The following is a 14,925-nucleotide window of genomic DNA, read 5'->3' on the forward strand; positions in this document are numbered from 1 at the left end:
GGGGACTAGAAGTTGGATCTTCCAGATCCGCATTCCAGAACTTCAACCACTGTACCACACTGGTTCTCTTGTTACATGTTTTCTGCTCAGAAGTAAGTCCTATTAAATTCAATGGGATTTATTTCCATGCAAAACTGCACTCAAAATAACAGGCAAAACAGTGATCATAGAACAGTTGTGTTGGAAGGGTCCATGAAGGCCATCAGGTCCAACCTCCTGCTATTGCAGGACACCAGTTTACCGAATCCCACTCAGATAGCTGTCCAGTTTCTTTTTGAATGCCTCTACTGTGGGTGAGTCCACTACCTCTCTAGGCAGCTGGTTCCACTGTCAAATTGCTCTGACAGTGAGGAAACTTTTCCTGATTTCTAGTCTGAATCTGCTGCACAATGTGAGTTGATTATTCCCTGTCCTACACTCTGATATCAGTGAAAAGAGATCTTGACCTTCCTTTTTGTGACAGCCTTTGAGGTACTTTAGAGGGATACCATGTCCCCCTCAGTCTTATCTTCTCAAGGCTGAACATGCCCACTTCACCCAGTCTCTCCTCATAGGGCAGTGTCTCCAAACCCTGGATCATTTTTGTTGCCCTCCTCTGGACCCTTTCTAATTTTTCTGCATCTTTCTTAAATCTTGGAGTCCAGAACTGGACACAGTTCAGATGGGGTCTGACTAGTGAGGAGTATGGGGGAACTATTACTTCTTGTGATTTGGAAGTAATATTTCTATTAATGCATCCCAAAATAGAATTTGTTCTTTTTGCAGCTGCATTGCATTGTTGCCTTTTATTTAGCTTGTAGTCCATAATTACTCCAAGGTCTTTTTTCTTTTTCAGTTTTGTTAAGCCACGTATTCCCCATCTTCTATCAATGCATTTGTTTCTTTTTCCTAGGTGAAACTTGGCACTTGTCCCTATTGACTCTCATTCTGTTGCTTTCAGCCCAGCATTCAAGTTTGTCAAGATAAACCTGATACTTGATACACCTGCTACTGGTCAGGTGAGTAAAGACTTTTTAACTTTTTAAAATTCAATAAGGCAGGTACCAGGTGAATCTTTCTGTACAGGAAATTCCATCACAAGAATGCCACCACAGAAAATTCCCTTTCTTCAGATGCCCGCTGCCTACCCTCTGAAGGTGTGGTATTTGGCAGATAGCTGGACAGTGTAATCTTGTGCATGTCTACTCAGAATTCCTTTTGAGTTCACTGGGACTTTCTCCTAGGTGTAAATACTTGTTGGGAAAGTGATAGAAAGGTAAACTGGGATACAAACAACTGCAACCCTCATATTATTTGCTACCTCTTCCTCACCCCCAAGGAACATCTTCCGGGCCTTTCGCAACTGGAATCAGACTGTGTGTCGGGTAGTGGTGGGAATGCTGGACTGGGGTTCTGCAAGCCTGGGTTCTAGTTTCCACTTGGCCATGAAGCTCATTGGTGACTTTGGGCTGGTCACAGACTCCAGCCTAACTTACCTCACAGGGTTGTGCTGAGAGGAGACGAATCAAACTGCCTGGGTTTCTTGTCAGAGGAAAAGGGTGGGATAAGCATACTCATAATTACTCACTTCAACCCCCCACCCAACCCTTTTATACTTCATTCAGATCACACTGACAGCCTCAGAGGGGAAGCATGTTGAACCAGAGGGATTGTCCCAGTTGCTTTTGCTTATTCTTCAGTGAGTGCCTTTCTCAGTTTAGCCCTCTCAGAGGTCATGGCAGTGGTGTGGGAACTGCCTTACCACTGGCTCATCCCACAGCGCTGCTGTAGTGTTTAAAGGTGCGGCACCATGTAGACAGGTAAGGATCAGTGGGCAGGTCCTCACCACACATCTGGGATCAGACTGAAGAGTAACTCAAGAGGCAGTGCAGCATGGTAATTAGAGTGCTGGACCTGGAAGCTGGGAGATCCAGGTACTAGTCCCCACTCAGCCATGAAGCTCACTGGGTAACTTGGGCCACTCACTCATCACCTAACCTACCTTATAGGGTTATTGTTGTGAGGATAAAATGATGTGGAGGACTATGTAATCCAGCCTGGGTTTCCCACAAGAGGCAAAAAGGTAGGTTACAAATGTAATATGATAATCATTTAATACTAATAATAATAATAATAATAAATTCTATGCAGTTTGAATATTACAGCAGTAGCCTGAAATGAAATCAAAGTACAAGTTCCACACAGCTGCTATAATGCCCAAAAGGCTTCTATAAACAGACATATAATTTTATATTGTTATTTATTTTATATTGTTAATTTTATATTGTTATTTTTGTATTTTATTGTATTTTATTTGTGCTGTGAGCCGCCCTGAGGCTTCGGCAAGGGGCGGCATAGAAATGTTTTAATAAATAAATAAATAAATAAATATAATAATCCATGATTGTCAGGTTGGATGCTGTGGTAAACTGGTCCGTGAAGGTAAAGTGGCTGCATGAACGCAGTGGTCTTTATTCTCAATTGTACTCAGGGAGAGAGAATGGATAGTAGAACTGATATCCCCACATGCCCCAGATCTGCTCTGGATTGTTGGAGAAATGTCTAGCACAGATTTGGAGCATATGTAGGGAAGAGGAAAGGGCAGAAGTGCTGATGTGTAATTTGACATCCTGTTACGCGAAGGTTAGATCCAAACTGAGAAGTGCTTTGGCAGCTGGAAGGGTTCTTGCTTCAGGTCAGACGTGGCCACAGCAAGGAAGAGACTCTTCAGGTGTTTAACCTGGTTTTTCACCAAGACATCGTCTCCCATTTTCTTTGCAGGAGTAAGAGCTCAGCCTTTACATGTGGGCTTTTTTTCTGGGTCTTTTCTCATTGCCTTCCTGTAAGTTCTCTTGCACAACCAGAAGCTGCTGCTGCCGTATAGTTCATTTCTAGACTTGCAGGAACTCATTTTAGTGAAAAAGGGAATTGAAAGTTGATGATCCACATTTTTAAAATAAAGCAGCTGCAAAGCATGGACAAAATTGCACAAAAATGGCTGCAAGATGGGGAGAGGCCCTGGAAGATGATAACATCTTGCAAAGTACAAGCACACAATGCATGCCTTGTGCAGAGAAGCCCTGGGTCTGAGTTCTTATCCTGTAGCAAGAATGAGTGGGAGATCACACCGGTTAACTTTGAGGAACAGCATTCCATGTTTCCAGGGTTAATATGTGTATGTGTCTGTCTATTTCAGGGCCAACCCTGCCATTAGGCAAAATGAGGTGGCTGCCTCAGGCAACATAGGCTGAGTATCTGAGAGAGATTGGGTGGCAAAACAGCATACTGTATGAGAGCATGTGTGTGTGTGTGAGCATGTCTGGCTTGTATCCCTAAGCTAGGTTAATGGAGGATGCTGTCACCTGAGCTGAAGTAAAATGCAGCTGCTAGTCTGGTCAGTTTCTAGAATATAGCAGAGGAAGATGGCTAGATTATTCCTCATCTCAGTCAGCAAAATATTACCAAGTACAGCCAGCACTTTAAAAAAATCCCATTCCAAAAGTATAACATTAAAGTAATTAGTTTATTTAGTTAGTAATAAACATTTAGTTTATTACACTGAAACAAACCTTAAAAATCCCTGTTGTCTCAGCCTTTAATTACATTTAAAATAGACAGTTACTGTTTATATAGACCCAAATGCCACCAGTAATATTTATGGTCATGCGTGGGGGTCCGCCAGATGGCATTGGGTTCTGGCACTGAGTGGTCCCACACCATGTTTTATTTCACAGACATAATCTTCATGTAGAACTTACATGGTGGGGACAATCAACCGTTGTCCATGCAGTTTGAAACAGGAATGCAATACGAAAAGCCCTGCTTCTCCAAGGCAAAAGGCCTTTGTGGAACTGTTTTAAACAGTACACCACTCCTCACTGGGGGGAGTGCATACCAAGCGAAAGCATCTGACTCTGTAAAACGTTGCTCTTTCCCCAAAGAAAAGTTTGGTGTGCTTGCTCAGTTAGGTTTCAGTTAATTTTAGGTGGCATTTTCATGTTATATACACTTAACGCATGTTTTAAAAAACAACTAAATTTGTGTAGTATGGAGCACTTCTATTTACATGTTTCAAAACTACACATTAGGATCCTTGGCACAGGATCTGTATCTGCCAGGAAAAGAGGACTTTTCAGAGTGACTTCCCAGGCTGCCTGTCCTCTAATTTTGTAATGCTTTCAGCAGATGCTCTGTATTACCCATGATTGAGTCATCTTGTCTTGCATTTCCTAGCATGTTTCAGGAAGGCTGAATATTCAAGGGGTGGGTGGGTGGTGGTGGTGGTGAAGAGACACTTGCAAGTTTCTCTGACAGAGTATTTATTTGATGCCTTGTTTATTTACTTCCATGAAAAGCCCTCAGGCAATGAACAAAGAGCACAGTCACTTTCTGCACAGAACAAGTTTTCTCAGAACCTGATCCATGGGACTAAATTGTATATACAAGCAAAACAAAGTAGCATAAACCTGATGCAATGAGGGACCATGGTTTGTCATTTCAGTGTCTTTCCAGCTTCAGGCTGGCAAACCTCTCCCTTTTCCTCTTTGTTTTCCCTTAACCTGAGAGAGGAGGAGATGAGAAGTTTCTGGCTACAGTATGCTACCAAGTGCAGCTTTCCAGATCCCATCGTGGTTGTCTCTACATCTGAATCAAGGTCAGCAGGCACCCTTCTGCAGGTACTCTTCTAAGAAAGTATGTACTAAGATGTCAGTGTTAATCTATATTTTCAAAAGTTGAATGAAACTATTGTATTTGATCACTCTGTCTTGATTGTCCAGCAATTGATTCCAATTCATTTTGGTGGGTGTTGTTTTTTCATGCTGAACTTCACTTGCTAAAACTAAAGTTAGCCATTCTAAAGCTCTGTTGTAAAATTTGCCTTATTTTTTCAAAAGGTAGGACATTTTTGATTTAAACAGTCCAAAGCCTTTCTGCCATTTCCCTTCTCACAGAATTAGCAGACTGGCTGTGTCCTGCATGGAAAACCCAGCAGTTTCTTCTCAAAGCAATGCACCACCATTATTTGAGAGACAGTAAAACAGTGCATCTGCCACTTGGTGGCTCAAGAGTCATCTTCCACCTGGTGGAGCAAAGAATGCCCAGCAGCTTCCAGGAACAAAAGACGTAGAGTCATTCCCCAGCATCTTTTAATTCTTCTGGAATAATTTTGACACGGCTACGGAAGGGGCTGGGTTTGTCAGAGGACTGAAATGACCTGCATGGAGGGTTCTGGACTGAAAAGGGGGCAAAGAATTCAGCAGCGAAGGCGACCACATCATCTGGCTTGCGAAGGAGTAGCAACTGTAGGAAATCTGCCAGCAGGGCACTGAGTTCCGGATGGCGGCGCATGTAGGTGGCGTGGCTTGCCTGCAGCTCCTCCTGAAGTGAAGAAATGAACCCCACCCCTCTTTTTACACGACTGAATCAAAATATCATGGTAAAAAGAAGGTGCTGTCCAAGCTACACAGCACAGACTTAACATAATTAATCTCCAAACTCTCCGGCCCCTTGGGAAGCAACAGCCCTGGCATGACCAATGCCTGACACCCAACTCCTGGACACCCCAACTGGTCCTCTCAAATGCATCCCATTTTATTGGCATCCTCGTTGCAGCCATGCTGCTCAAGAACCCCACTGTGGTTACTACTGTGACATTCTTGTAGCTCCCAGCCAAGCACCAAACCATTGAATCATGTGCTTGGATTTATACTTAGCTGCACCTAAGTCCCACTAAAATCAGTGGGACATTAGTAATGATGCAAGTCCTACTGATTTCAGTAGGAGCTGAGGACATGCAATTCAACCTGGATGCTATTTTTCCCACTGCAGCTCCTCATATAAGTGGCAATCCTAAAATTCCTGTCAAACAGTGAGTCCCAGTATATATAGACTTAAGAGGTATGTATTTCTGTTGTGGGCCTCTCTACATGAGGCTTAGCACTCAACATTTTACCAATGCTTCTGCATTTTTGCAGGATTAAGACTGGTTCCTTTCCACATGTTTGGTTTTTCCCCCCCACTGGTTTTCAGTCTGTCTGTCTTATTTCTCTCTGTCTGTCTGTCTGTCTGTCTGTCTGTCTGTCTGTCTGTCTGTCTATGTTCCATTAGATGACCGCAACAAGGTGCTACAGTACAGCAGAATTGAGAATACATATGAGTTAATTATTCTGGTTCATTCTTCCATTTCCAGATAAACCTATAACTTTCTCACTCTAAGAAAAGTGGCAGAAAGCAAGTCCTGAAGGAGGAGGAGGATGATGAATAAAGCACCCACAATCTATTGAGAATGAGGAATCATGAGTGCACAATAAATGGCTCATGTAAAAAGTCCTGTGAAACAGAGACCTGCATTCCCCCACTGAAAGGCATACAGAAATTTGGAGAGGGAGATTTGGATTGGGAGAATGGCATGGGGAGGAAAGGACAAGACTGACTCTCCCTCCCTCTCTGTATCTGCTTCTATTCAATTTGCATTTCTACCTCAGTTGCTTTTAAGTAAAAATAAAAATGTTGGGACATCTGATCATAGACACCTGATGTGTGCTTTGGCTCATTTTCAACTGTTGAAATATTGGGGGAAAGTTTTCAGCAAGCAGCTTGCCTTTACGCTCTTGAGTCACTCACCTTTCTGTCTAAGAATTTGGAGTACAGCTGTACATCCTCCTCCCAATCCAGGGGAATTTTTTCAAAGACTGGGCGAGGGTCTGGTTCATCTGAGAAGAGATGGAAATTAGGTGAGATTGTTGGGAATATGGGATTGAGAGATGGCACCAGATGGAAAGTCATGGCCTTGCTTTTTTGAAAGTGCAGTTCATATACACCCAGTGGCCAAGTGGCTTCCTGCCCTTTTGCCCCACCTGGTGATTCACCTCCAGTGCCAACAACACTCCCTTCAACCACTACCAAAGGTCCCACTTACCATGGAGGACCATTTCAAGCTGCCTGGGGAAGGGAATGCATGTGCAAGCATGAGCTTGGGCAGTCCTCAGACTCCTCCTTTACCTGTCTCGATCAAAATTGGCAACTGTAGGATCACCATGGTGGCCGGGGATCCAACCTGGACACGACAGGATAAATGCCTAGGTGAAGAAGGAGAGGGCAAGAAGGAAAACTAGCCAACTGGGCCCTTCTGCATTTGTCTGTGAACAGCAAGAGGGAGGCAGGAGCCCAACAAGACTGTAGCTACATGGGAGTCTGTTGCTTCTGGATGCTCTGTGAATGTTTGCCCAGGGTTAGGGTTAGTGCCTACAAGCTGTGAGTGCCATGAGGCACTGTGGAAGGATGCAGCTATTATGCTACCTTCCTCCAGGAGAAATACCTTGCCCAGCTGAAAGTAGTCTTGTGAGGGAGGGAACGAAGCAGAAGAGGAAAATATGTGCATGTGTGAGAATGTGAATGTGTAGCACTGCATCCTTTCTTGGAGTCTAAAAGCACTTGAAGACAGAGGCTCCAAGAAAATTTGCCAAGTGTACTCCCAGAATGCTCTGCTGTGGCAGGAGCCAAGAACTGTGGGAGCTGCAAGCTGCTCAGAGGAGATAATGTGGTATTTGAAGTTAGTCTTAGAGTTGGAAACACCAGAAACTGGACAAGCATGGACAAGAAATCCTTCCAAATGTTGCTCAACTATTAATTCCATCATTCATGACTATTGGTAATGCCAGTTGAAGCGGCTGGGGTCTAATGACAACCTGAGAGCCATTTTTCATCCACTCCTGTGAACATGCTATCTAGAAACATTTGAAGAAATGTTCCACCCACATTTCATATGTAATTCTTTGCAAACAAATGGTTCTAATGATTCTTTAGATACAGTTTCTAAGTTGGAATAAGGAATGGGGGGCAGATCGGTACACACACACAGTTTGTGTGAGCATAAAGGAACTCTCCCTAGATATTTTTTTCCAATCAGAAAATGATTTTTTGCAAATCTTGGCAATTAGAAAAAAAACAACACTAGGCATTGAGACAGCAATGGAAAAGCCTATTAGTGGATGCACTAAGATAGAGGCAGCCACTCAGATTGTATGCCCGGAAGGGCTGAGCACAAGAGGTTGTACTTACCCATCTGACAGGAAGTAGAACTGCCAGGTCAGCGGGACCACATCTGCAGGGTGTACGCTTCTCTCGATGACAAACACATCCACTTCCTCCTTGCCCACCTGCTGCTTCTGGAAGCCCAGGGCATTCTGGGAAGGGATTGGTGCATAAGAAGAGATGCTGGGGCAGCAATGCCCTAGCTTCTACAGTGAGTTATCTTTATTATCAGTAGAACTGCATCCTTGCATCCAATCTGCTCAAGGACCATCCATCTAACCTTGCCTGGATAGTCTGTCCATGCAGACAGAGTACATATGGACCTTTGGGATGAGATCTGGGCTTCATCCCTGTCCAGTGCAAGCAGCTGCAATCCTTGCAGCTCAGCTTCCTGTTCTCCTATCCTGTGGATCAGCATATCCATGTCTCTACTAACTCCAGTCCCTGTTGCTATTTCATTTAGCAAGGCTTAAATAAGGTATTGAAGTCAATACTGTTATTACTGCTTTTGCATCCTGCTTTTTGTCCTCGTGTGAGGAGCCACAGCCCTGTGAGGTAGGTTAGGCTGAGAATGAGTGACTGGCCCAAAACCATCCAGGGAATTTCATGGCTGAGTGGAAAGTGGAACCCAGATCTCCTACATCCCCTGCCCAGCACTCTAGCTGCTATGCCATACTGGCTGTGCATGCTGGGAAAAGCTAGATAAATGATTTAGGAATGTCACAGAAAGATAACTGATCTAGCGAACTGGCCCATCAAGATCAATGTTGTCTCTACACTGATCGGAAGTAGCTCAACAGAGTGTCAGACAGAAGATCTCAAACCAGCCTGGAGTCTTAACCAGGGAGTTAATGCCTGCCGAGGATGGACTAAGGCAAACTTCCCCATACAGTCCCAGATGCCCAGTTGCCCCACCATAACATGGTCCCTGAATCAACCAGCCAAACGTACGTAAGTGGAAATACAGATGTGCTGGTCAGTGTCAAATGAGAGGAAAATGGCATCCTGTGGCACAGCCTGTCTCCTGGCCATCACCCGCAGCACCAGGAGGTTGGCAGACTCTGAGATTAGTCCTTCAAGTTGCGAGCATTGATATGAAAATGTGTCAACATGGATTTCTTCCTTTGGGAGAGAGGAGAGGGAAGACATCACTCACCAAATCCCAGGCTGATCCAGAGAAAAGACCTGGGCTTACAGATGGTATTGCTGGAACTGCAGACAAGACTGGAAGTCCCTTGGTGGTTCGATGAGAAGAGCTTCTGTGATCTTGTTGCTGCTTGCCATGGCAGTCCCAGAACAGTGGCTGGGACTATGAGGACCTGGGAAATCCTCAGTTTAAATTTGAGCTATAAATTCAATAGGTGGCAATAAGTAAGCAGGACTCATTTGTCCTTAGCACCCAACTGTATCTGAAACATGGGGATAACAATACTAGCCTACTATATAGAATGGTTCTGAGGTTTTGCTGTTTTGAGGAATATGTGAAATGCTCTATAGATACTGTCCCTGAGTGTGGCTCAGTGGAAGACCATCTGCGAAGTTCCCTTCACTTTGCTTTGAGCATTATCATGGAAGAAAGGTGGGATGTACTTTACTGTAACAGAGCAGTCTTCCTCAGCCAGGGGCTCTCCAAATGTGCTGGACTACAATTCCCAACATCCCTAACTATTAGTGGCCATGCTGGCAAGGGCTGAAGAAACAGAGGTCCAAGGCATTGGGAAAGGACTAGATTGAAGGATGCTAATCTATGAGATATTTAGTCTATGAGGTAGACCAAAGCATAATTACTCCTTCAAAATTGCAGCCCCAGTCTAGTGGTGCAAATTACTGAAGGTTTTCTAATCCCTTTCACTTGGGATTAGTCATTGCTAGGGATGCTTGAAGAATTTGCAAATCCCAATATGAACTGACATGATTGCATCACTCAGGCTAACATTTGAACTGGAACCCATTTCCTGAATGTTCTGATGATGTTTGTGGCTTTAAGATCATATCAACCATTTCTTTTAAGATGGAATATGTTTAAAAATATGTATTGAAATTCACAATTTGGTTCAGATTTTTTAAAAGAACTGCAGATCCTTGTGAAAATGGGACAGAACTTCTGCATGTATTTGGGTAAACACATGCAAAAACAGAATAGATTAATTTGTCCATCCCTAAGAGTTGCAGCTATGGAACCTGGTTGTGCTACATCCAAGTAAGCATTATGAAATGTTAGTGGGGTTTTCTTCAGCACTGGAGGAGGAGCAGTTTGGGGTTGGCTTTCCAGGGTCTTTCCACGAGAAGCCCACTTTACTCACATCTCTTTCCACAATGGTTTTTCTCACAAAAAGCTGGCCTTGGCGTTTTACCACATGGGTCCTGGTTTCCACTGGATGCTCCTTAAACTGTGGGAAAGAGTAAGCACAGCCAGGGCTAGCCTTGTTAAGGCTACAGATTCTATGCAGGCATTTTGCATAGAATTATTTCCCTTCCTGGAACCTCCTGGGATTTCTTGAAACCCAGTTTAGTCTTACATTATCCCCCATGGCCAGCATAAGAAAAAATCTTCAAGGAATTAGAATTAAAGTAGAAAACTTCTATGACCAAGTTAAAAAATACCAGTCCCATTCCAGATCCTTGGAGAATCCCACTGTTTATATTCTTCCATTGCAAGAACAGACCATTTAATCCTGCTCTCTGCTTTCAGTTGCTTAAAAGCATGGTACCAGTGCATGTTTATTTTCCCAGTAAAGAGGTAAGCAAGATTCTTACCCTCATACTCTCCTTTGTGTGCTGTTCTACAGTCTCTAATCTCTTTGTTACATATCCTGATACAGAAAGAGAGAAACAACCATTTCATTTTGTTTCTATAGTACCCTATAGCTGAAGCTTTCTGGGCAACCAACAACAGTTCATACAACAGAATGAACTATAATGCAAAATACAAATATAGTAAAAAGGGGACAACATTTCAATATAAAATGTAAAACATATTAAAATAATTCAAACAACTAAAACAAGTTCAATACAAGTAGGCCTCTTGAAAGGAAAAAGAGAAAGGAACACTAATATAACACCCCCACCCCGGTGATATGCTGTTCAAATGCCTTAGCGTGTTGATGCCACATGGGCCTCAGTGGGGAGATCATTCATTAACTGGAGGAATTGGGAGGGTACCCCTGAGAAGACTGTCTTCCTTATTGATGCCATCTGAGCCTCCCTCAGATGTATCACTTGGTGGACAACCTCAGATTTTGAAAGTAGCGTCTGCATAAATTTAGGTCAGGAGAGGCACTCCAACAAGCATTTCTGTCCTAAGCCATATAGGGCTTTATAGGCTAACACCAACACCTTAGAGGCAAATAGGCAGCCAATGCGAGCAGACCAGAATTGGTCTTACATGCTCCAACCTTCTGGTCCCGTTTCCTAATCTGGCTGTCACATTTTTGCACAAGTTGCAGCCTCTGAACAATAGTCAACAGCAGTCCCATGTGGAATGAATTGCATTAAACTAACTTGGAGGTTACTAGAGCATGGGCTACTGAACCTAGGTTGTCCCTGTCTAGAGAGGGGCACAGCTGGGCCACCACCGAACCTGTTAGAAGGCAGAAGGCATTCGGTGCCACTGCGAAGCTATATGATCTTCAACTGATAGAAATGGCTTCAGGAGAGCCCCAGGCTATCAACCTGCTCCTTCAAGGGAATACAGAACAGGCTGAGTGCTCTCCATCCAGCAGCAGCATTCCAGTTTTGCCTGGACTGAGTTTTAATTTATTAGCCTTCATCTAGTTTATTGCTGCAGCCAGGGGGTGGTGTAGCACATCTAAAACCTCACCTGATGAGGATGTCTTAGTATTATGAGAAAGGAAGAACATGTTCTCTGCATCATGCATTATTTTGTACACTTCTATCATGTGTTCCCTTTGTTGCCCTTTCTCTAGGCTAATCAATCCCAGCAGTTGCAACTTTTCCAAATAAGGAGGAATAGCACTGAGTGTGTTAGTTTGCACCTCTTCTACTATTAAAACTCCATTGCACCCAGTTTTCAAGATCCCATGCCACCCGTTTTGAAGGTGCTATTTGGAAACATGAGTTTACTTGGTTTTCTCCTTCTTTTCCCCAGCCAGATTGCCAATAAAATCACCTGTAATGGACGTTGTGCAAGGTACACCGTCAATTGTCCCCTTGCTGCTTGCACGGACCAGGTAGCAGTCTTCTTCCTGCCAGCCATCCAGTGAATAGCAGGACCACTCCACTGAGATGGAGAACTGTCCTATAGGTTGTCCACTCTCAGAAATGGCAACCAATGATTCTTCAAAGAGGCAGGGCTTGATCTCTTTTGCTTCTGAAAGATGAGATGGTTGAACATCATCACTCAGAAAGTTGTGAGACTGAGAAAGTTCTACCTGCTCTCACTCAGAATGGGAAAAATAACCCTCAAACATAGGTAGTTACTCTTTGAGGAAAGTAAGGCAGGTTACACATAAGCATAGGGGAATATTTGGCTAGCTGGGGTAAACTCAGCTCTAAAATTCTAGAGTAGATGACCTAAGATTCACACCAGGATCTCCTTGGAGGTGTTAAATCATTTGTAGTCAAATAGGAGAAGAGGCTCCAAGATTTGGAGTCTCCCAGATGGCATTTATCACTCCTTCTTTCTCCTATTTAATACCAGTAAAGAAGACCTAGACGTTCCTGGGGCTCACCTATGATCTTTAAGGATGTGATCCTATGGTCTTCTCACATCATCTGGGAAGCCATTGGATTATTCAGAGCTGGGATTCCAATGGCCAGGACTCTACCCCAATCCCCACTGCTACTGGCATGGAAAGAATTGTACCCACTGGCCCCTGCCCAACATTGCTGGGCCCCAGAGAGGGAGGAAAGAAGCATGCTGGGGGTCACAGAAGGGGAGAGGCTGGAGCTGTGGACTTGCACTGATTCCTGTTGGCATCCAACCCTCCTTCCCTTCTCTCCCCCTTCCTAGCACTTTATGTAGACAGCTGAAAGTATTGATCTAGACAAGATTTGGTACTGGTAGACACTGCCACCACCACTGCCATGCTTCATTTCAGGCGTGGGACGCCCATCAGCCTGCCAGCACAGAGGCTGATATGCACTCAGGCAACAGAGAATAAGACTGCTTCCCAGGAAGGTCTTTAAGGTGGTGGGATGCAGTGGAGTGTGTGTGAGGATGCATAAAGAGGGTCCGCCACAATTGTGATCTAACAAACTCCAAAAGCTTCATATCCTGACATTAGGAGATACTGGCGTGTTACTCAATCTGGCAAAAATCCAAATATCCAAGGGCCACTAGATGAATAAACCCAAACCTACTTTCTCCAAGAAGTCTTCCAAGGCAATTGAAATTGGTTGTTATTCATCATTCATTCATTCATTCATTCATTTAAAAGGCATCTCTCACGCTACTCAGTTTGGTCCAAGCTGATACAGTGGCTCTCATATTGGGTGACAACATTCTAGAACAAAGCATTTACAACCCACAGTCTTTCCTGTCAAAGGCAGGATAGGTGGGGAGGCTGTGAGGCCTTTTGAAAAAATGGTAGCATGAGGTTGGATGGGGGTCAGGCTTGATAACCTTTAAATATAGCAATGGTGGGGGCAGGCAGGGAAAGTTGGCACTTAGTTGAGGGCTGGCTGGATGGCTTCACATGGGAAACACGGGTTTTGTTTTGGGTTTTTTTAGGATTTAGCAGGAAACTTGGCTTTCCTTAAAATGTATAGATTTGTGCCCACTCAGACATAGAATGTTCCTTATGTTGCTGTTGTGTTTTTTAAAAATAGCAGGTGCAGCGCAGTGGGAAGAGTGCATTTTTGTTGAAACCAAGGCACATGGGGAGGATAGGTTTAACTCTTTCCTCCCATACCACTCTGGTGTCCCCACCACTCTGGCAGCTGCCATTAGCTCCATGGGGGAAATTTCTCATGGGAGACAGTGGGAATATTTTTCAGGGCTTGCAGAAGCACATGGGTGGGGAGGCTGCAGCTGGGAAGGGATGGTCCTGAGGAAAATCCACTCTGCCCTTCACATGCCTGCTATGAATAAGATACAAAGCTCCTTGTTATGCTTCCCAGTGCAGCAGCAGCAGCAGCAGCAGCAGCAAATGTCTACTTCTGCAGCAAGACTCCTGTGTTTGCAAAATCCAGTCCCAGACATGCACCCGGCTATCAGTGATCCCACTCGCACGTGGAACAGTAGTGAGATAGACAGTGCATGAGAGCCCTGCAAAAGGAAACCCACCAATGCGTGAGAGGAAGTCCACTGCTTCCTTGCTGGCGGCGGGAATCTTCTCTATTGATGCCTCTTCTGTCACATCTTTTGAGGTTGACTGTTGCATTGTGGACAGATGAGAACTTGGCACAGGTGAATGTGGAAGGGATCCTCTTTGCACAGGTCTGTATTGAGGAATTCCGAAAAGAGAATATGAATTATGCAAGCCGTCCTTAACAACCCTCATCATAACGATAAGGTGAGTTTAAGTCTGCCTTCCCCAACCTGAGGCCCTCCAAATGTTTGGCTTACAACTGCTAACCTTTAGTAATGCTTGCTGGGACTGATGGGGGTTAATGTCTAAAACTTCTGGAGGGCAATATGTTGAGGAGGGCTGGCTTCACTGCTGGTGCGTGGTGTGCGAGACAAGTGGAAAAAATTAATCCTGCTATGTTGCTCCATGACGGTAATGTTTGTATCAAAGGTTATTAAACTTTTCAGATACATAGAGCTGCATGTGGCTGGTGTAGTTGCAACATGAGACTGCAATCTTTTGGGTATTTAGGAGGGTGTAAACAGACATGTGTAGGATCTGTGATACAGAATTCCTCTGCAGATAACACAGAATGTCCTGTTTCACTTGCTGGTTGCCCACATCTTTTTACATAAGAGTGCTATATTGCCTAAATTCAGGA

At 44.2% G+C, this 14,925-nt stretch overlaps 1 protein-coding gene across 1 annotated transcript; it reads right to left on the bottom strand.

Moving 5' to 3' along the window:
- Positions 1 to 4,313: 4,313 nt before the first annotated feature.
- Positions 4,314 to 14,516, bottom strand: LOC123027415 (ciliogenesis associated TTC17 interacting protein). Its single transcript, XM_044438281.1, has 9 exons — positions 14,261 to 14,516; positions 12,143 to 12,343; positions 10,771 to 10,826; positions 10,317 to 10,403; positions 8,965 to 9,135; positions 8,041 to 8,165; positions 6,982 to 7,058; positions 6,604 to 6,692; positions 4,314 to 5,358 (listed from the first exon to the last, which is right to left on the bottom strand). The coding sequence occupies exons 1-9, from the start codon at positions 14,478 to 14,480 to the stop codon at positions 5,110 to 5,112; spliced, it is 1,275 nt and encodes a 424-aa protein (XP_044294216.1). The 5' UTR covers positions 14,481 to 14,516; the 3' UTR covers positions 4,314 to 5,109.
- Between the last annotated feature and the right edge of the window lie 409 nt (positions 14,517 to 14,925).

Source organism: Varanus komodoensis, unplaced genomic scaffold (assembly GCF_004798865.1).
Source record: "Varanus komodoensis strain SLA01 unplaced genomic scaffold, ASM479886v1 scaffold32, whole genome shotgun sequence".
In the NCBI taxonomy this organism is placed as follows: Eukaryota; Metazoa; Chordata; class Lepidosauria; order Squamata; family Varanidae; genus Varanus; species Varanus komodoensis.

Bases quoted from the DNA above. Each gene is read 5' to 3' on its own strand.
- LOC123027415 (XM_044438281.1), bottom strand. From the start codon at position 14,480: ATGATGAGGGTTGTTAAGGACGGCTTGCATAATTCATATTCTCTTTTC. The intron at 10,827-12,142 runs GTGATTTTATTG...TTTCTGTATCAG, and splicing joins TTGCACAACGTCCATTACAG to GATATGTAACAAAGAGATTA. The intron at 9,136-10,316 runs GTGAGTAAAGTG...TCTCTCCCAAAG, and splicing joins AAACCATTGTGGAAAGAGAT to GAAGAAATCCATGTTGACAC.